Source organism: Malaclemys terrapin, chromosome 1 (genome assembly GCF_027887155.1).
Source record: "Malaclemys terrapin pileata isolate rMalTer1 chromosome 1, rMalTer1.hap1, whole genome shotgun sequence".
Taxonomy (NCBI): Eukaryota; Metazoa; Chordata; order Testudines; family Emydidae; genus Malaclemys; species Malaclemys terrapin.
In genome coordinates this window covers 238974498-238995466 of record NC_071505.1, presented here as the reverse complement: position 1 = coordinate 238995466, position 20969 = coordinate 238974498, and the positions used below count along the sequence as shown (strand labels likewise).

General features: G+C 42.8%; 1 protein-coding gene across 1 annotated transcript; it reads right to left on the bottom strand.

Moving 5' to 3' along the window:
- Positions 1 to 230: 230 nt before the first annotated feature.
- C1H2orf49 (chromosome 1 C2orf49 homolog) lies at positions 231 to 17462 on the bottom strand. Its single transcript, XM_054010410.1, has 4 exons — positions 17334 to 17462; positions 15344 to 15510; positions 10156 to 10525; positions 231 to 1837 (listed from the first exon to the last, which is right to left on the bottom strand). The coding sequence occupies exons 1-4, from the start codon at positions 17457 to 17459 to the stop codon at positions 1781 to 1783; spliced, it is 720 nt and encodes a 239-aa protein (XP_053866385.1). The 5' UTR covers positions 17460 to 17462; the 3' UTR covers positions 231 to 1780.
- Between the last annotated feature and the right edge of the window lie 3507 nt (positions 17463 to 20969).

The following is a 20969-nucleotide window of genomic DNA, read 5'->3' as shown; positions in this document are numbered from 1 at the left end:
GATATCACAATAATTATTGTGACAGGTTTCTAAAATTAAATTAGGTTTATGGGATGATTTAGTAAAAAAGGTGTAACATTTACCAAAATTACAACCGCAATATTGCAAACACTTATGCACATACTTAACTTTAAGGAGTAGTCTCAGTGACTTTGAGTACACTTCAACATCACTATTTCAATTGAACAGGTTTAATTACATTACAAAATAGATCTATACTACTGCAAAGATTACTTTTAATTCAGTTTATTTAAATAGGATAAAACTACTTAAAAGACCACTCTTTACATACAAAATGTACATTAACATGTGAAACTTTTCTGTACTGAAGTGTAAAACCTGCACAGAGGTTTTAGTGTTTAGTAAAAGGAGACAAGCACACAATATTTAGAAAAAAAACAACACACATCATTCTTACTATTTTACAGCATTCAGAAGTGCCTTTGATTCCACAATAATGAATGGGAAACTCCTGTCTCAGCCATATCCGACGTAGACTACTGTTCATATTTTCAATACATATACATTTTAAAAAATTCTAAGTAAGCTTTCAGATCGCTGCTGACAGCATTTTCAACTGGCTTAAAGCCAGAAAAAGGATTTCCTGCATGTTTAAATTCAGTGGTGACAGGCTTTCATATGGGAGGAATACAAATTTCATATTAGTTTTTGCATATAGAAGCTTTACTATTTACCATATACACCCAAAGTAGGTGCAGGATCAGGCCCACTTAACCACCAAAATCAATAGTTTTGCCATTGATTTTAATGGACATAGGACCAGATCCAGTGTGTTACACCACACAAGTAATAATCCAAATGAAATCCACTGGGATTCAAAGAAAAACCAACAATCTTATTTTAAAACTGTCACAGGTAGGGAAGAGGCTAGACATTGTTAAGAGTATACTATTCTAACCCAGTGCAGTGATTGTTGCTTCTTTACATGTTGATGAGAGGAGAGTGTTGGCCCACATTCTAGGATTTCCCACTTTATTTTAACAAGCATTATTATAACTGGGATAACAAAAGAAACTTGCTGCACACACGTATACAGATGTGTGTATATAAGAACATTGCACTAATCCATTTATTATTTTTCCTCAGATTCATACTGAATATAGATTCTAATAATGTGCTTCCATGTGCATTTTTTTATCTCAAATGACTATAGAAGCTTCAATTTGAAGCAAGAATGTTATATAGTTCATGTGTTATTACTAACTTGTATTTGTATTTTAAATACAAATACAAGTCTGTAGTTTTGTTCTGTATAACAAAAATATTTTTTTCTCTAGAATAAAATCTGTCAATGGGATGATTTTATACTATATTGTTTAACTAGATTCTGAAACCCAAACAGGGTTTGGATGCACAATCTTTCATACCACCTGGAACTTCAAGAATTGCGTTGGGTATTTAGGTAGGACATGACCTACTAAACTGAATTTAGCTGTATAGCATAAAATATGAACATTTTTAAGCCCACAAAGGTTTTTTGTAGAGACACACAGGAGATGAACTACAGTATACTTGAAAATTCAAAAGCAGGTTTTTTAGTATCTTGTAAGAACACCACCTTTGGAAGGGTCTCAATGCAAGAAGATAGACACTTTTAAGGTGATTGGTGAGACTATGATTCCAGCTTTATATTAGGGAACTTTCAAATTTAAGAAAACTCCACAACAATGTGAATCCCTGTATACTTTAAAGAGAAATGTACTTCAACTGTTCTGAACTACAGGAATGATATATTTACATTTCCAGGACCCCCACTAATTCATGGCCATGTTACATGCTGGATTTTCTTCTTTGCTTCTGTAGGTTTTAGGTCATTCTGGAATAGAAGAAAGTATACAACTAATATTAGATGTGCTGCACTAGACAGTATTTAGTAATTATCGTACAATATCCAGAGAGGGTTAGCTGAGCACTTTAGCACTATATGCATCATTATAGTAACTTCCTGATGCCATCTTCTGGAGGAAGTTAAAATGTCAGGCTTACCCAGAAAGTAAAAAGGAAGCAGGAGAACTATAAAGGCAAACTCATCCATTTTTTGTTGTGGTGAGCAGGTTTACCAAAAGTATCCCTCTCACTAGGAAAACATGAGTAATTTAGAAATACATCCACATAAGAACTTTAGTCTAAAGTCTGATCCATGAAGAATGTTTTAAAGCAAATACAGGAATATAATCTACTCTTAAAAATCCAATATAATTAAATCTAATTTTTAAAAATTAAAGAATCTTAAAAATGCTGCTGTTCTAAAAACAATTAGACTACCTGCATAAAACTGCTGAAAAATTACAACTAGAGAAAAAAAAAAGTATTTCTTTACACTACCACGTATAAATGAGGAACACATTGCTTAAGCCTCTGTGTGCACTTGCAAATTTAAAAATAAAAAGTTCATAAGAATTGGCAGCAAGTAGACAACCTCCAAATCAATCTCTAACAGTCATCAAAAATAAGAAGGAACCACGAAACAGTCTCCAGTTGGTTAGACAGGCAAACGCCTGGATAAACAGATGGACTTTGCACCATACTCTGAAGGTCAAACCAGCTCTGGCAGACCAAATAGGGGAGCAGGATCCAGACAAGTACAGTTCAACACAGACGCTGACACCAAACTTTGAGAGTGCAAATCTGGGTATTGTGAGCAGCAATTGAGCTAATCTCAGCCACTGGGAAGTTGCAAAGAGAGATGGTCTTTAAGGTAATCAGGACACAGACCAGACACTTTACAAATTAACACCATGAGTGGTTCTTAAAAACAAGTAGCAGCACGCCTGAAATGGCGAGCGCCACTATGCAAGAAGTCTGCTGAGTTTCGTACTAGTGGAACAATCTGCCACTAAGTCTCAACAAGGACCAATGTTAAAACTGTTTTGCTAGTTTAATGCTGCACAGTAACATTCCCACCGACAATGTGTCTCGTAGGGTAAAGATTCTTTACTACCTTATTATGTACATGGTTTTCTTTAATTATGGAAAAAAAGTCTGCTCATAACCAACAACCTGTGCACCAAAACAGGAAGTCACTTATTCAAAAGAAAATACACCCCTCTTAAAATGATCAATTAAGATTGATCTTCCATTTAGATACCATCCTTCAAATATGCACACAGGAATCACTTCCCGTACAACCAACACTACCAAAGAGTTTAGGACAGGAAGTAAACAGTATTACCAAATTAAAATTGCAGGAGGAATTTGGGCTGTATTGGCAGAACGTGCAAATCCAGGGACCAAGCAATATTAACTCATATTTTATACTTTTCTTCTAGGAACTCTGAAGCCACTGATTAATGAATAGTAACGTTAATTAAACCATTTGCTCATTCCTTTCTGCCTGATTCAGCAAGATACTTAAAGGTATAACTAACTTTAAGCATGAATACTCACACCGATGTCTCATGTTTAAATTTAAGCGCATGCTTAACTGTATCTTGCTAAACTGGGACCTAAATTATTTTTGTTAGGCTACAAAATAATATAAGATGCAGTAAAGATTTTGATTTCAAGGATGTCAACGGTAATCAATTCTGAACATAAACTTATTTAAATTAGGGCTGCCAACTGATTTAAAAAAATTAATCACAATTAATTGCACTGTTAAATAATAGAATACCATTTATTTAAATATTTGTGGATGTTTTCTACATTTTCAAATATATTGATTTCAATTACAACACAGAACAAAGTGTACAATGCTCACTTCATATTTATTTTTGATTACAAATATTTGTGCTATAAAAACAAAAGAAATATTTTCAATTCACCTCATACAAATACTGTAATACAATCTCTTTATCATGAAAGTTAAACTTACAAATGTAGAATTATGTACAAAAATAACTGCATTCAAAAATAAAACAATGGAAAACTTTAGAGCAGGCCTGCACAACTCGTAAAGCGGCGAGGGCCATATTACTCCAAAGAAAACAACTGAGGGCCGAAACCCCCCAAGCGCTGCCAACCCCCCCCTCCCCCAGCACCACCCAGCCCCCCAAAACACAACACCCCCCCCCAGCACCGCCCACCCCACGGAAACAACCTCCCCAGCGCCGCCGAACTCCCTCCCCCCCCTCCGCGCGCCATCTGCTCCACGGAATTAAACCCTCTTCCCCAGCGCCGCCCCACCGAAACAGCAGTATTGAACTTCGGTAATATGTTATAGCGGCCCTTAAGGTAGTATAATTAAGGTAAAAGAAAAATGTCTTTTTGCTAGAAGTAGAAGAAGATCTTCCCCCCCACTTTGTAATCGATTGCCCTGTTGAATGAATGAGGTGTGAATGAGGAAGGCGTGGAAGGCAGGCACCTCTGGACAGCTGCAACGCTTGGAGAGGGCAGGGCCAGCTCTAGGATTTTTGCCGCCCCAAGCAAAATAATTTTTGGCCGCCTCCCCTTTCTTTTTCGTGCCCCTGGCCCCACCCCAACTCCACCCCTTCTGAACCCCTTCCCCAAATCCCCAGCACCTCCTCCTCCCCTGGCGTGCTGCATTTCTCGCCCCCATTGCTTCCTATGGGCCCCCCGTGACGTCCCGCCCTAGCTCACCTCCACTCCGCCTGCTCCCCCGGGCATGTTGCCGCTCTGCTTCTCCCCCGTCCCTCTCAGGCGAGGGAGAGCGGAGAAGCGGAGCAGCAGAGCGTTCAGGGGAGTAGGCGGAGCGGAGGTGAGCTAAGGTGGGGGGGGTGCAGGAAGTAACGGGGGGGGTAGAGGAACCACTCCCCGCTCCAGCTCACCTCCGCCGCCTCCCCTGAGCGCCCCGCCGCTTGGCTTCTCCTCCCTCCCAGCCTTGCTGCGCAAAACAGCTGTTTCGCGCGCAGCAAGCCTGGTAGGGAGGGAGAAGAAGCGGAGTGGTGGCGGCGCGCTCAGGGGAGCGGATGGAGGCGGAGCGGAGGCGAGCTGGGGCAGCGAGGGCACTTTTTTCCCATGCCCCGGAGTCGGCATCTATGATGGCCGGCGCCAGAATGCCGCCCCTAGAAATGTGCCACCCCAAGCACCTGCTTGTTTTGCTGGTGCCTGGAGCCGGCCCTGGGAGAGGGGATGGAAGCAAGACCAGATCAGTAGAACAGGTCAGCAACCGACTCACCACTCGCCTCCTCAGCTCCCTTGCCCCGGCTCTCCTACTCACCCCCCGCCACTGCCCGCCCACTCGCCTCCTCAGCCCTCCACCCTCCCGGATCGCCTACTCATTCCCTGCCACTGCCCGCTCACCTACTCAGCCCCCCTCCCTCACCCACCGCTTGTCTACTCACCCCCCCCTCCGCCCACGGGCCGCACAGTGAGCCCATCTACTCAACCCCCGCGGGCGGCACAATGAGCCCACGCGGGCCGCATGTGGCCCCCGGGCCGCATGTTGTGCAGGCCTGCTTTAGAGCCTACAAGTCCACTCCGTCCTACTTGTTCAGTCACTCAGATAAACAAGTCTGTTTACATTTGCAGGAGATAATGCTGCCTGCTTGTTTACAATGTCACCTGAAAGTGAGAACAGGTGTTCATATGGCACTGTTGTAGCCAGCGTTGCAAGCTATTTACGTGCCAGATGCCCTAAAGATTCATATGCCCTTTCATGCTTCAACCACCATTCTAGAGGACATGCATCCATGCTAACGAGGGGTTCTGCTTAATAACAATTGAAAGCAGAGCAGACAGACACATGCTCACTTTCATCATCTGAGTCAGATGCCTCCAGAAGAAGGTTGATTTTCTTTGTTGGTGGTTCGGGTCCTGTAGTTTCCACATCAGTGTTTTGCTCTTTTAAGACTTCTGAAAGCATGCTCCACACCTCGTCCCTCTCAGATTTTGGAAGGCACTTCAGATTCTTAAACCTTGGTTCGAGTACTATAGCTATATTTAGAAATCTCATATTGATGCCTTCTTTCTGTTCTGTCAAATCTGCAAAGTGTTCTTAAAACGAATATGTGTTGGGTCATCATCCTGGACGGCTATAACATGAAATATATGGCAGAATGCAGGTAAATCAGAGCAGGAGACATACTATTCTTCCCCAAGGAGTTCAGTCATAAATTTAATTAATGTATTTTTTTTTTAACAAGTGTCATTAGCATGGAAGCATGTCCTCCGGAATGGTGGCCGAAGCATGAAGAGGCACTCGAATATTTAGCGAATCTAGCACGTAAATACCTTGCAAGGCTGGCTACAAAAGTGCCATGGCGAATGCCTGTTCTCACTTTCACGTGACATTGTAAATAAGAAGCCGGCAGCATTATCTCCCTTAAATGTAAACAAACTTGTTTGTATTAGTGATTGGCTGAACACGAAGTAGGAATGAGTGGACTTGTAGGCTCTGAAGTTTTGGTTTTGAGTGCAGTTATGTAACCAAAAAAATAAAACTAAAAATCTACATTTGTAAGTTGCACTTTCATAATAAAGAGATTGCATTACCGTATTGTATAAGGTGAATTGAAAAATACTATTTTTTTTGTTTATAATTTTTACAGTGCAAATATTTGTAATAAAAATATTATAAAGTGAGCAGTGTACACTTTGTATTCTGCGTTGTAATAGAAATCAATATATTTGAAAATGTAGAAAAACATCCGCAAATATTTAATACATTTCAATTGGTATTCTATTTAACAGTGCGATTAAAACGGTGATTAATTTTTTGAGTTAATCGTGTGAATTAACTGCAATTAATGGACAGCTCTATTAAATATTTAATAGGTGAACAAAACCTGTAGACATACCATACAGCACCTTTGTGCTGTGAACCAAACAAATTCCAAAACCACTTAAGTTTGGACATGGGCAGTATCTAAAAGATCTCTAAAGAACACTGCAGTAGTTTAGTGATGTTTTCAATAGGTGGTACTCTTCCTGCTGGGTCAGTATTGATCTAGTGCTTAAGCATGGCTTTGAAGTGTTGCTGGAAGAGCTGCCTTTGAGATTAAAAACATACAAATGAGTACCTGAGCACTCAGAAATTACATGGCATTTTCCACAGAAATCAACTTCCCCATCTGTAAAATGGAGATGCCCAATTCTATTTGGCCTCCCATTAGAAAGATTTTTTTAGCTAAGTGGATGAAAATTGCTTTAAGGCTAAATCTAATCTCTGAGTTGGGAGTGAGATTCTCAGCACAAGGAGACAGTCACGCTAACTCTGAATGACTTAACACACTACAAATAGAATGTAGCCACAGCAGCGTCAGAGACCACAGGCACGTACTTGGGGCAACTAGCCCCTCTCACTCAGCTACATTCTGTTTTTAGCGCACTGGCTCAATCAGAGCGAATGTATGTCTCCTCGAGCTGGGAATCACACACCCAGACTGAAAAGTAAACACGTATCCCTAAGAGATTAGCATTATTTAAGAGTAGAGAAGTGGCTTCCTGAGAACATTTTAATTCAGTAATTACATTCTGCCTACCTAAAATTCCTTCTGCACTTCAAATCTGAGATTATTTTTTTTCATTCCTTCCCTGAACTCCCATGAAACGTTGCTGTTTCACCCAAATGTAGTCACATTAGAGTGGTAAGTAATTCTTTGATGTCAGCCAATATCCCTGTATGTTGGCCCTTATCTCAAAGGATTTAAATTAGGTTCTTTTGGGATAAAAGTTACATAAGCTATACCTACCTCACAATAGTGCTCTAAAAAAATAGATGTAAAGTACTCTTTTCATTCTAGTTTCTGCCCTTTGTGCTCCACTGCACCAGTTCTCAAAGATTCTAATGATCGCTTTTTGGTCAATGCTTAGAACCAGCATTCCATCTGCCTCTACCTGTTGGCTACCTTCAGCACTGTTGCCTATGCTTATCTTCTCAAGATCTTGCCCTCCCTCAGTTTTTGGGACTCAGTCCTCTCCTGGTTCTTCTTCTACCTCTCTTCTTCAGTGTGTCATTTGCAGGATCCTCCTTATCCACTCTCAAATTTTCTGTGGGGGTTTCACAGGGTCCCATCCGTGGTCCCTTCCTCTTCTCCCTTTATACCTTGTCCTTGGGTAATCTTATTTGTATACAAATTCACTAGCATCTATCTCTATGCTTACAACACTCGAATATGCCTGCCCCCCTCCCCCAGTCCAAACTTAAGTTCTTGGTCTTTTCCTTCTCAAACCCTCCTGCCATCCTCCTCCTCAATCACTGTGGACAATACGACCCTCTTCCCCTGTCACTCAACCCTTGTAACCTGAGTATTATCTTGAGCATTGCCTTCTCTAGGTCCTCATCTTGCCAATTCTAGTATATGTGCTGCCGAAGCGTACTACACAACATCTCTAAAAATATAGCCTCTTCTCCCTCCACACAGCTATAATTCTCATCCAGACCCTCAACAATGTGTGTCTTGATTCCTGCAACATCCTTTTCTTGAGTGGCCTTTTCTCTTGCCCCATTCATAGCCACTCAAAATGCTGCTGCAAAGATCACTTCCTCAGCTTGTCACTTGAAACCTCTCTTTGTATCACTGCACTGGGTCCTACTTCTCCAGTGCACCAAACATGAAAGTGAAGACACGTATGTCAAGGCCCTTCACACCCTGTTCCCCAACCTATCATCTCTCATACGCTATTGCAACGCTAACTCCTGCCTCTGCTCTGCCAATGACACCAACCTTGACTGCCCACTTGTTAAGTTTTCAAGCATCTTCATGCTTTCTCCCATGCTGCTCCTCATGCACGAGGAGCTCCCCAACATCCATAAAACCACCTCATTGTACTCCTTCAAATCCCTTCTTCTTTGCTGTGATGCTGTTACCCCGGAATTGAGGGGTCTGTTACACCAGATTTTGATCAAACTAATTGCAGCCATATTGTGTGCATTCAGTCACCATGAATTAATAAAATAGAACACCACATAGTTAAGGGTTTATTTGGACAAGGAAGGCTTTTGAGAGAAGGTCAAATACTAGCTGCAGGCTTGCAGTTTCTGCTAATCAGAATAGGAGGAGGGGGAAAAGATTCAACAAATTATAAGTCTGAAAGAAAATAAGTGGATGAAGACTTTGAGCTTGGGTGCCTTTGATATAGAAGTTTATTATGGCTAAGATTGCTAGGAATGTTTTGTTGATGACTAGTTGACTGAAATTAGAGAAAGTAATGACCCACTGGGGGTCGTTATGAGCTATGTGTTCTGTAAAAATTTAGTTATAAAAAGACTAGATTTAAAGCGTACTCTGGAGCAGTTTGCTGAAGCTATCCTGAGAGACTTTTTCCTGACACCATACTCCCCGGCAGGGAAGCGACCAGCCATTGCTGACCTGCTGCTAATTACTCAATACCATCTCAGATTTTAGGTAATTATTTCGGATGTCCTAAACGTATTGCTCGTGTGTGTGCACGCTTAAATCTAATAAATAATTGTTTTAGATAAGAGCACACTTCCTTGTATCAATCTTTCATAGGACGGAAGCATTGTGTTCCCATTGATTTATTCCTGAGACCACCTGGAGTGAAACAGTTAATCCACAGCTTTGGATTCTGAAAACCTTGGGTAACAATGCCTACAAAAGCAACTTGATAACAGTTAGACAGCTGATGTGCTGAGAGAGCTGACTATTATACTGAACAGTATTATCTCATCGTTGCCTTGTGCTCATTCATCTAATCACCTGTGTCTCATGTCTTGTACTTAGACTGTAAGATCTTTGGGACAAGAATCATCATTTTGTTTTGTTTGAACGGTACCCAGACAATGGGATCCTGGTCCATGACTGGGACTCTTAGGTGATTCTGCAACACTAGTTATTAACATGAGTGATGAGTGCTAAAGAATTAGTATTTTACTGAGAGGGCAGTCTAATGGATAAGATACAGGACAGGGAATCAAGAGACCAGAGTTCTAATCCCAGCTCTTATGCAATTTTAGGCAAGTCACTTCATCTCTCTGCACCTCTGTTTATCCTCCCACCTTCTGGCTGTTTGGTTTCTTTACACTATAAACTTTTCAGGGGAATCACTGTCTCTTGCTATGTGTTTGCATACTACCAACCATACTGCACGTACTACAGTAAAGCATATACCAAATCATTATATAAAATGACTTTCAAGATAAAACTAAAATATAACAGTTATAATGTTATAAAAGGATTCTCAATATAGGGATCTGAGGACCTACCTGCTCCTTCATAGGCTCAAGGAAAAGATGTGCAAAAAACTATACAGTGGTGTAAACATACATACCGCTGATTCAGATTCTTCTTTTGGAGCTGCTCTCTTTAATTTCACAACAGCAGCTCCTGCTACAGGGGTCAAAGGTGGCACCTTCAGATTAGCCAATATGCTATTAGTCACTGGAACACTGTTCTGTTTAGCCTCATTCTTCCTAGTTTCCAGTTTAACCTCCTGTGATAAACTGGAGGCTGAAATGTGTGTTGAGGCGTTTGAAGGAACAGATAATCTCCTAAAAGTATCGGCAGTGATTCCAGCTGGAGGAGGTTTTAGGCGATCAGTAGCTCCGTTTTCTGTCTTTTTCACTTTTATACTTGTACTTGTTGAACTGCCATCAAATACAATTAGTGGCCGTTTCCGTAAGCCTTCCACAGTTGTAACACTGAAAATACAAGTTTTAAAGTTCTCAGAAATACAAACTAGATTATCAAGAGTTCCGTTAGTAACTCAAGATATAAGCAATGTAAATAGACAATTCAAAAAATTAATCTAGCCCAACCTGGCAATATTTGTCAATGTAGTTTTCCTTAAACTGTTCTACTCATTCCAATTTAAATTAAAGCAATTGCTTCAAAAATATCAAGCTAGCCAATTTAAACTCATTCCAAACAATACAACTGTCAAATTTAGCAGAGCCTTAATATTGTTCTTTACAGTTATTTTAGGATTCGACTGTATCAGAACAGATACAGTTTATTCCAGATATAAGGCAAATATTTGAGGAGCTGTGAATTGCCTTTTTCATTTAAGTTAAGATTCACTGACAGTTTGAAATTTTATAAAAATCACTGCTCCTAACATCTGCATTTGTTCATGATTCTTACGGTGAGAAAGCCCAAATAGGGGCTAGACAGACTATTAGTGAAAATATTTCACAAAAAAATAAAAACAAACATAAATAAATAAATCCCTATTTCCAAAATAAGTTGTTCCTGAGCCAAAATAGTGGGTCTAATTTATTTTTTGTTGGAACTGCTCATGCTTTTCAATCTACATGCAATCAGGTCAGGCTAATTAAATATTTTATTTATAAATAGAGGAACACTGTAAAATTGTGTAGATCCAAAAGATAATTCAAAAGGCAAACAAACAGTCTAAGTGGCAAAAAAAGTTTACATATGATTTTAACATAACTATCCTTTTACACATACTGAAGTAAGGACTAAAAGAATTCTAAACCTCAGGGACATGGATAAGACAATCACCAGGAAACCTGAATATCTGTAAATTAATGAAATTAATTCAGTGTCAACCATTCAGTTTGCTGATTTTTCATTTGTGACAATACCTTATATTTGTGATATACTCCACAGAAGTTGTTCAAATAAAGTGTTACTTTATAACAAGTACCACTGAGGTGGCTATACACATGAGTGGTTTAGATATACATGATTATTTAAATGTAAATAATCAATATACTTTACATATTTAATACCATACATGTTTAATAACTACGTCATGACACCCATATGATTCAATTACAACATCATTAGAACAGCCACTAAACATGGAGTTGCTGGTAGCCTTTAAATGCAAAAATAAAAGTAATTCCAGAGATCTGCTGGATGATAGCACTTACCAACGTTTCTTTAAAAATGAAAGGAACAATAGTTGAAGAGTGCACATGCATCCATGCTCACAAGACAACATTAACTGACAGTGCATCAAAGCTGGCCATCAGGTTTGCCTTTTATTATACAGCAATTGTGCTTAATGAATCCATTAATTTAACACTTAAATGAGCAAAATACTTAAAGAGCCTAATAAAAGCAACCTACACACACACACAAATGAAGTGAGTTAATCTCTACCACTCACTTTGGATTTTTCCTTACAACTTTTATTCCTGACAACAGCACCCTAATCTTGAATGCACTCCATAACAGTTATCTTCAATGTCCACTCCCAATATACCACAATATAAAGCTATACTATCTGTTTCAGTCTCCTTCCTTAACATGCCTAAAGATGTAGCAGATATTCCTTAGTTAAGAATTGCTCTTTAAATACTCCATGTTGTGGATACTGACACTCAGGAGCTACATATATGTTTAGGTAGGATATTTGGTATTTATTATTGTGGGGATCACTCATGTTGTATTTTTGAGGAGTAACAGCACCTTTGTTATCACAAATGACAGACTGATATCTTATAAATAACATATTCCTAAGGAAGCCACTAAAGCAGGAAACTTCTCCTGGCAATCAGGGAACTCTGTTTCTACAGAATTTCAGTTTCCATTCAAAAACAATTCAATTTGTAATCTTTAAAGTTGTGAAGATTACCTGCTGAATGTGAACAAAATGCAAACTGATGTAGTGTTGTCTTCCTGAGCCTGCAGACAGATATCCTGAAACAACAGAGAGGTATAAACTGTCTAAGACCCAACTCCGAGCCCCAGCACACAGTCTAGACAGTTGTGCTGTGCTCTGGGGAGTTCTTCAAGGTCTGGCAGGATGATACAAGAATCCTTCACTCCAAACTCCACAGCAGGCAAGCTACTCTTTGGCAGCAACACAGCTTTATCACTGAAGCAGCTTCCATACTGTGTTACGGGGTATAACCGGTAGATTAATTCCCCACACTCACAAAACCCTTCTTCCCAGCAACACTCAGGCAGCCTGGGGGAGTTGAACTCTACAGTACACAGAGGATGGTTATGAAGCTCCCCAAATTCTGCTCCATCTCATGCAGAGAAGAACCATATTGGTTCTACTAAAAGGTCATCAACAGCCATGGAGGGGACAGTATACACTCCTAAAAGGTGTGCGAACTACTTTGATTCATCTCACTAGGGTGTTACAATAACTCAAGTTTCTCTATGTCCGTTTTAGTTTTGCTTACCAAAACTGCTGTAAGTCTAGAACTTTAAAAAGCCTTCAGCAGCCTGTCTCCTACCCTCTCCACACTGTGTGCATCATGAATGCTGGCAGTAAAAAGATAACCCAATAAAATACTAGCTAGACAAAATTATTTTTTAAGCATTGAATATGAACAGCAGATTAACTACTGAAAAGTCTTGAAGTTGCCTAATAGTGGCTAATCCAGGGATGGGCAAACTTTTTGGGCCGAGGGCCACATCTGGGTGGGGAAATTGTATGCAGGGCCGGGGCAGGGGGTTGGGGTGCGTAAGGGAGTGCGGGGTGTGGGAGGTGGTGCAGTGTGCAGGAAGGGACTCAGGGCAAAGGATTGGGGCAGAGGAGGGGTGCCGAGTGTATGAGGGGGCTCAGGGAAGGGGGTTGGGATGCAGGAGGAGGCTCAGGGCAGGGGTACAGGAGGGGTGTAGGGTGGGCAGAGGGCTCCGCGTGCGTTGCCCTTGCTGCACCTCCAGGTACATCCCCTGAAGCTCCCATTGGCTGTGGTTCCCTGTTCCAGGCCAAATGGGAGCTGCGGGGGGCGATGCCTGGAGACATGGGCAATGCACGGAGCCCTCTGCCCCCCCACCCGGGGGCTGCAGGGAAGTGGTGCCAGCCGCTTCTGCAGAGTGGCGCATGGCGCCACGGGGGGCAATCCCGTGGGCCGGATCCAAAGCCCTGAGGGGCTGGATTGGGCCCGTGGGCTGTAGTTTGCCCACCCCTGGGCTATTCAGTAGGAAGCACTTAAACTGTAATTGGCACTTTCAACATACAATATATTAAACACCAATAAAATAATCTTAATGCAACCCTTACAAAAAACACAAAGTGGCTGTCTAAATGGGCCTATTTCTATTCTTTGGTCTCCATATATTCATTACTTTTTATCATAAAATGTGTTTAACTATAAACAAGTTTTATTTGTACCAGCATAATTATTTCTAATGTGCAAACGCAAACTCTGCTCAAGTATGAGATCTATATGTAGTGTAAAATTGGGTACAGGAATTCTTAAGAAATATAGATTTCTTGGTTGCTCATCTGCATGCCTGTACCAAAAACTCAATTCCTGTTCAGCTATTTCAAAACGCTGCTGATGTATGAGATCAGTTATCGCAGGCTTATGTCTGCTCACTGGCTGAAGTACTGTGGAGTGCATAAATACAGACAGACAGCTAGATAGTTTCTTTATGAATACATCTAATACACTCACATAAAGCTGTCAGAAACTGAGGCCCTGAACCTTTAATGTGAAGCAGAGGGAAACCCTTTAAAATCACAGGGATTTGACATGGATATAGAGATCTTTCCATGAACATCGCATTACAGAATTTGGACCATAGTGTGGAACTAAATACAAATAAAATAAAGTTTTCAGACCACTTTATTTTCTGATCAAAATTGAGTTTAAGGCCTTATATGAGAGAAGAGCCATTTAACTAAAAAATTGGTATTGAATTACTGGCAGGTACAATAAACACACTTTTGTTGCAGACTGGTGCCAATGCCCCTTACTCAATTCCTAGCACACAAGCAAGCATAAATTACTATGGCCTGGTCTACTGTTTAAAAATCTGGTCAACACAGCTACATTAGACAGGGGGTATGAAAAATCCACACCCCTGACTGGTATAACTATGTTGAACTAACAACCAATGTAGATGAAGCTACATCAATGAAAGAATGCTTTTGTCAACGTAACTACCATTGCTCAGGGAAGTGGTATTCCTCTGCTGATGGAAAAACCCCCTCCATCAATGCTGCACCAACACAACAGTGTTATGCCAGCACAGCTACAGCAATGTACCTACATGTATATAGTCTCTGTAAAATAATATAGTCTCTGTATAGACATACCCTATATCATACACAGTCGGATAATTATATTATGCCTTGATATTGATTTTTGAGACATGTTAATAGTAACTAACAACTACAATTAGTAATAGTAATGTTACTATTATTACTTGTCATTAACTGTTACTATTAACAATGACAAGTGCTAAGCTTTTCATCCCTTATCTAGCTCTGTCTGTAAAATGAGGATAATGATGCTTACCTCCTTTGCAAGATGCTTTGAGATCTACTGATGAAAAGCACTGTATAAGAACTAGGTATTATTATCATCAGCGTTCTATTGCTACAATTGAACTTCTTCCCCTTCTGGGTCACCATTATGGGAATACATTCTGATATCTCACACAGCATCCCCTGAAAGTACTAGCAACATGTACAAAAACTGTAATTTACACATTTTATGAACTGATTAGAAAAAGATCAACCTAATTATGTTTTCCAAAATGTGCCAACGGCTATCCAGGAGTTACAAGCACAACTGAATTACCTTTTACTCTCATTTTTTGTTTCATTTAGCTCCCTTTTCTTTTCCATCATTTTCCCCCATCTACTTTTGGGTAAGTCCCGCTGAGGCAATGGTATGGCATGTTGAACATAGAGATTAGTGAGGCCATCTTTGTCGAGCTTTGCATTATTTTCAACTAGTATGTTCTTCTGTGGGAAAAGGAACATAGCCACTATTAACAGGAGAAACTTTCAAACACAAATAACTTTAATGGCACTTCACTTTTTTAACAGTTAATTTAACGTAACTAACATTTTAAACAAGTAATGAAATAGGTGATTTACAGAACACTGCAGATCAATACATACATTCGTGAGACTCCACGCAGGTATAAGGATGTACCTGCATGGACCCAACAGCAGGATCACAGCCCTTGTTAGCTCATCTGAAAAAATGGGTTTAAATAATTCTCAGAGCACATTCTAGTTCAATTAAACTCAATGCAAAACATTTTAAATTATGAAGATTTCTCTGAATCACAGAAGGGATCAAACCAACTTTAATGGGTTTTCCACCTTATCTGCAGAGAAGCTACGATCTCTTCATAAAAATCACACACAGGTGGTCTATCAAGTCCCTAGATCTGGAGTCCTGATTCCCCAGCTTCCAAAACACAAGCTTCTACCATCTGAGCAGAAGGCAGATCTCCATTAGCTATCTATAGTCGAATGCCGATTTTCTAAGATACAACCAACCAAGAGCAGGTCTTCACTGCCCTTGGTTGGAGATCGATATATTGGGGATCAATTTATCGCGTCTCGTCTAGATACAGATAAATTGATCCTTGAACACGCTCCCCGGCGACTTCGGAACTCCAGCTCGTGAGAGGCAGAAGCGGAATCGATGGGGGAGCGGTAGCAGTCAACTCGCCATCGTCCTCACGGCCAGGTAAGTCGACCTAAGATATGCCGACTTTCGGCTATGCTATTCGTGTAGCTGAAGTTGTGTATCTAAGGTTGACCTCCCTCTCTCCCAGTGTAGACCAGGGCCAAGAGAAGAAAACATACCCTCCCACACATATGGGCCTTGAATCTGTAAACTTTTATGCCTGTAACTCTATACGTGAGAGCATATTAAAATTCAAGGTAACTACTCACACAGGTAAGATTTAACAAGTTAAAGATAACAGTACTAAATCATATTTCCAGTTAAACTGATGACAAATAAACCACTATGACATCAACTAGAGTAGGAGGGCAAGTATCAGAGGGATAGCCGTGTTAGTCTGGATCTGTAAAAGCAGCAAAAAATCCTGAGGACATGCATCCGACGAAGTGGGCATTCACCCACGAAAGCTCATGCTCCAATATGTCTGTTAGTCTATAAGGTGCCACAGGACTCTTTGCTGCTAGAGCAGGAGGTGAACTCAAACTGTCAGCAACAATGTATATTAATAAATGTATTTAAAGTTACTGTCAGATCAGGGCATTTTAATAATGTAGGTTTAAAATAACCCAACAGTTTGACGAATTCCCTTTTAACTTCGTGCAAATGTTCTTTTACTTTCTGGCAAATCTGCCAGCTTTCAAGGCGAACAAGTTATCCAAACCGAAGCGACAAGGCGTTGCTAAAATAAAGCGCTATAATGGAAGCTGACTCTATCCTGGCGTGGAGGAGGCCAGCGCCTCTCCAGCGCCGGCCTGCTATTTTCAAAGACCGTTTCACAGGGAAGCATCGATCCGCGTGAAACGGGCTCGAACAGGCACGGGTACAACCAGAGCAGGGACAGGAGCTGGGTTACAGCAGCGACCTCCCCGGCTCTCTGCGCTGCCCCTGCGCCGGCACCGAGCCCGGCTCAGGCTGGCACGCGGCAGGACCCGGGCCGCGCGGGGCCGGATGGCTCCCGGGGAGAGACTCACTGCCCGGGCAGGGATCTTCCAACTCCGCTCTCCTGGCCCAGGGACCCCAGGCGGTGCCGGGCGCCCCGCGGCCTCTCTGGGGCTTGGTGAGGGGGGTCCCCCCCCGGCCGCACCTGCTCCAGGGTGAGCCGCAGGAACTCCTGCGACAGCAGCTCCGGGTGCAGCAACAGGTCCGAGTCCATCCGCCTGCCGCCGCCGCCCTCCCTTACTGCGCCCCCGCCTCCTCCCCGCGCCGCCATTTTCCCGCGCCGATTCCTTCCCGTTGCCGCTCCCACAATGCTGCAGGGTGGTGCGTGAGCAGGAAGTGACGCAATACGGACTGAGGGGAGGCATGTCAAACCCCGCCCAGGCCGGCGCCGGGAGGCGCGTGAGTGAGCGTTACACGTTCCAAAAAAGGCGGCTTCAGCCGGGGGTGGGGCCGCGCGCTCAGCTCGCCGCGCCTGCTTCACGCGAGCGTTGCCCCAGTGCGCGAAGCGCCAGAACTCCCACCCCTGCCCTGCGCGCCGCTGGGGCTGAGCTCCGCTCCGCTGAGCTTCACTTGAGTCGCCCACGAGGCGCATCGGAGCTGCCTTGTAGGGGTGTTGTGCTGCCTTGCTGGGGTGTTGTGCTGCCTGTAGCTGTCCACAGCATTAATGCCTTGCAGCAGCACCCCCCGCCCCCCATGGAACAGGATCCTGCAGGGCGCTACCTACTTTAATTGCTAGCTAGTAAAGTATTTAAGCACATTCTTAATCAGGGCCGGCTCCAGCTTTTTCGCTGCCCCAAGCAGCGAAGCGGGGGGGAAGCCACCATCGGTGACACTTGGGCGGCAGTTCAATCGTGCTGCTCCATTCTGCAGCAATTTGGCGGCGGGTCCTTCGATCCCTCTCTGCCTCTTTGGCGGCACTTCAGCGGCAGCTCTAAGAGGAAGAGAGGGACTGAGGGACGCGCCGCCGAATTGCCACCAAAGACCCGGACATGCCGCCCCTTTCCATTGGCCGCCCCAAGCACCTGCTTCCTTCGCTGGTGCCTAGAGCTGACCCTGTTCTTAATTTTAAGCAGAGGATCACAGAATCATAGAAATGCAGCGCTGAAAGGGACTTAGTGATCACATTCAGCCCCCTGAGCAGAGTCAGGAGAAAGTAAACAGAAGTATCAGAGGGGTAGCTGTTTTAGTCTGTATCCACAAAAACAATGAGTCTGGTGGCACCTTAAAGACTAACAGATTTATTTGGGCATAGGCTTTTGTGGGTAAAAAACCCACTTCTTCAGTAAGTGGGTCTGAAGAAGTGAGGTTTTTTACCCACAAAAGCTTATGCCCAAATAAATCTGTTAGTCTTTAAGGTGCCAGCGGACTCCTTGAAGTAAATCTAGATCATCGTTGACAGGTGTTTGTACAGTCTGGTCTTAAAATCATCCAATGAAGGGGATTCCGCAACCTCCCTTCGAAGCCTATTCCAGTACTCAACTATCATTATAGTCAGGGCTGTCCTTACCCATACGCAAATTTCCTGGTGTCCTGTGCAGCTGCTTGCTGCTCCAGCCCCTGCCCTGCCCCTTCCCCAGGCCCCCCACCTCCGTCCTGCCTCAGCCCCGCCTCTTCCTGCCCCTGCTCCGCTCCAGCCCCACCTCTTCCCACCCCTGAGGAGTGCAGCAGGGTGGCGGAAGTGCAGGGACCCAGCCCCAGCCAGCCTCCCCGCCAGCCTTGCCCTACTGTAGCCCATGAAACTTACGCTTAATCTAATATAGTGAGGGGTTACTGAAAACCTGATTCATCATATGTGAGGTTCATCAATCCCAAAGGATCGGACACTTAGCCCCAGGCCAATATGAGTCTCAGTTCTTACCCAATAATTATGCTGATGCCAGTACTTTAGTAACTAAAATTAAAGGTTTAATAATAAAAGGAAAAAGAATGACAGTTGCAAATGGTTAAAAGATCAATATACATACCAATATGTGTCAAGTCCTCAGGACAGTTTCATAGCAGAGATGATTCATAAAAGTCTTTCTGGATTCAGGTCCAAATCCAAAGGCAGCTTAGATGTAATGTTTGTTAAAGTTTTTCCATGCATTTTCCAGGATATTCCAAATAATTATTTGGAAGATCTCCATCTTATGACTTATACTTTCCCTGTTCAAAGTTTAAGCAGACTAGAGATGGCAGGATCAGGCCCTTTATAGCTCTCTAGCAAGCTGAGAAGTCTCTTGTCAAAGCAGGACCTTCCCCCCAGGAAGAATAGACAGTGTAGATTGTCAGTGGATCATTGCTTTCAAGCTAATCTTCTATTTCCTATGCATACACAGGTAAACTAGTTGCACTCATTCACATAAAGCTGATTAGTCAGTACTTCATTATAGCATAGATAGTTAAGCTGAAGACAACATAGATAATATTATTAGTTTCCTGTAGTATCTTACATATTCGATCTTAAGGTTAACAGAACCATGTGCGTGCATAATATAAGGCAATTAAGACATGAAAGGGAATTAGCATCTACAAGCTAATCTGGTTACATTGTTAAACTTCTAACAAGATATAGGTAAACAGACAAATACACTTAGCATCTACCCTTGATTTCTATTCAGGGGCGGCTCTATGTTTTTTGCCACCCCAAGCACGGCAGTCAGGCGGCCTTCGGCGGCACGCCTGTGGGCGGTCTGCTGGTCATGCGGATTCGGCAGTGTTTCTGCAGGTGATCTGCCGGTATTAATATGCCTAATAAGTAATCTATTTGTCAAAAAACATTTCCTGAATTTTTTTGTTTCCTGTATTGTTAGACATACCGTATATGCTCAATCATAAGCCGGTTTGTTTATAAGCTGACCCCCCCAAGATGGATAAGTAAAAATGGAATTTTTTTATGACCCATTCATAAGCTGACCCTATAATTCAGGGGTCGGCAAACTTTGGCTCCCGGGCCATCACGCTGGCGGGCCGAGATGGTTTGTTTACCTTGAGTGTTCGCAGGCATGGATGTAAACCTAAGTAAACAAAGTGTCCCGGCCTGCCAGCGGGTTACCCTGATGGTCCGGGACAGCAACTGGTGGGAAAATTTGGGGGGGGGGGAGAAGCTGGGGGTCAGGGATCACCCCCCACATGACCCCACCCCTAGCCCACGCCCCTCACACTCTCCCAAACCCATCCCTTTCCACCTTAGCTGGGGTGGGCAGGGTGAGGATGTCTCTGGCCTGGCTGGAGCTGCTCCGGCAGGCTGGGCAGCACGGGCGCAGCCTGCTCCGGCGGGCCAGACTGGGCGACACGGCCACAGCGTGCTCTGGAGGGCAGGGCCAAGCGGTGCGGCCGCAGCATACTCCAGCAGGCGGGACTGGGCAGCACGGCCACAGCCTGCCAGCCTCAGAGCTGCAGCTGCTTTGGAGGCTGGGGGGAGAGCAGCGTGGCCAGAAGCGGAGAGACTCTGGCCCTGCCTCTTCCCTTCTGTCTCTGCTGGCTGTGCTGCCTCTCCTTGCTCCCTCTGTTGGGGGGAGGGGCTGTGTCCCACCTCTCCCTCTCTATACCCGTTCATAAGCCGACCCCCTTCTCTCATGCCTCCCTTTTTTACTAAAAAAAATTTGGCTTATGAATGAGTATATACGGTACTTGCTGACAGGTATTTTGAAATAAATTATCAAAATAATTGAAACTGGCATGATTATATTGTATTATTTTGACAAATAAAATATTGTGCAAAGAATGTTTAATTTTTGATTGCATAATTCTCCGAGGAGTAAACTACACTGCATACAAGATACTCTGTGTCTGTTGTCAT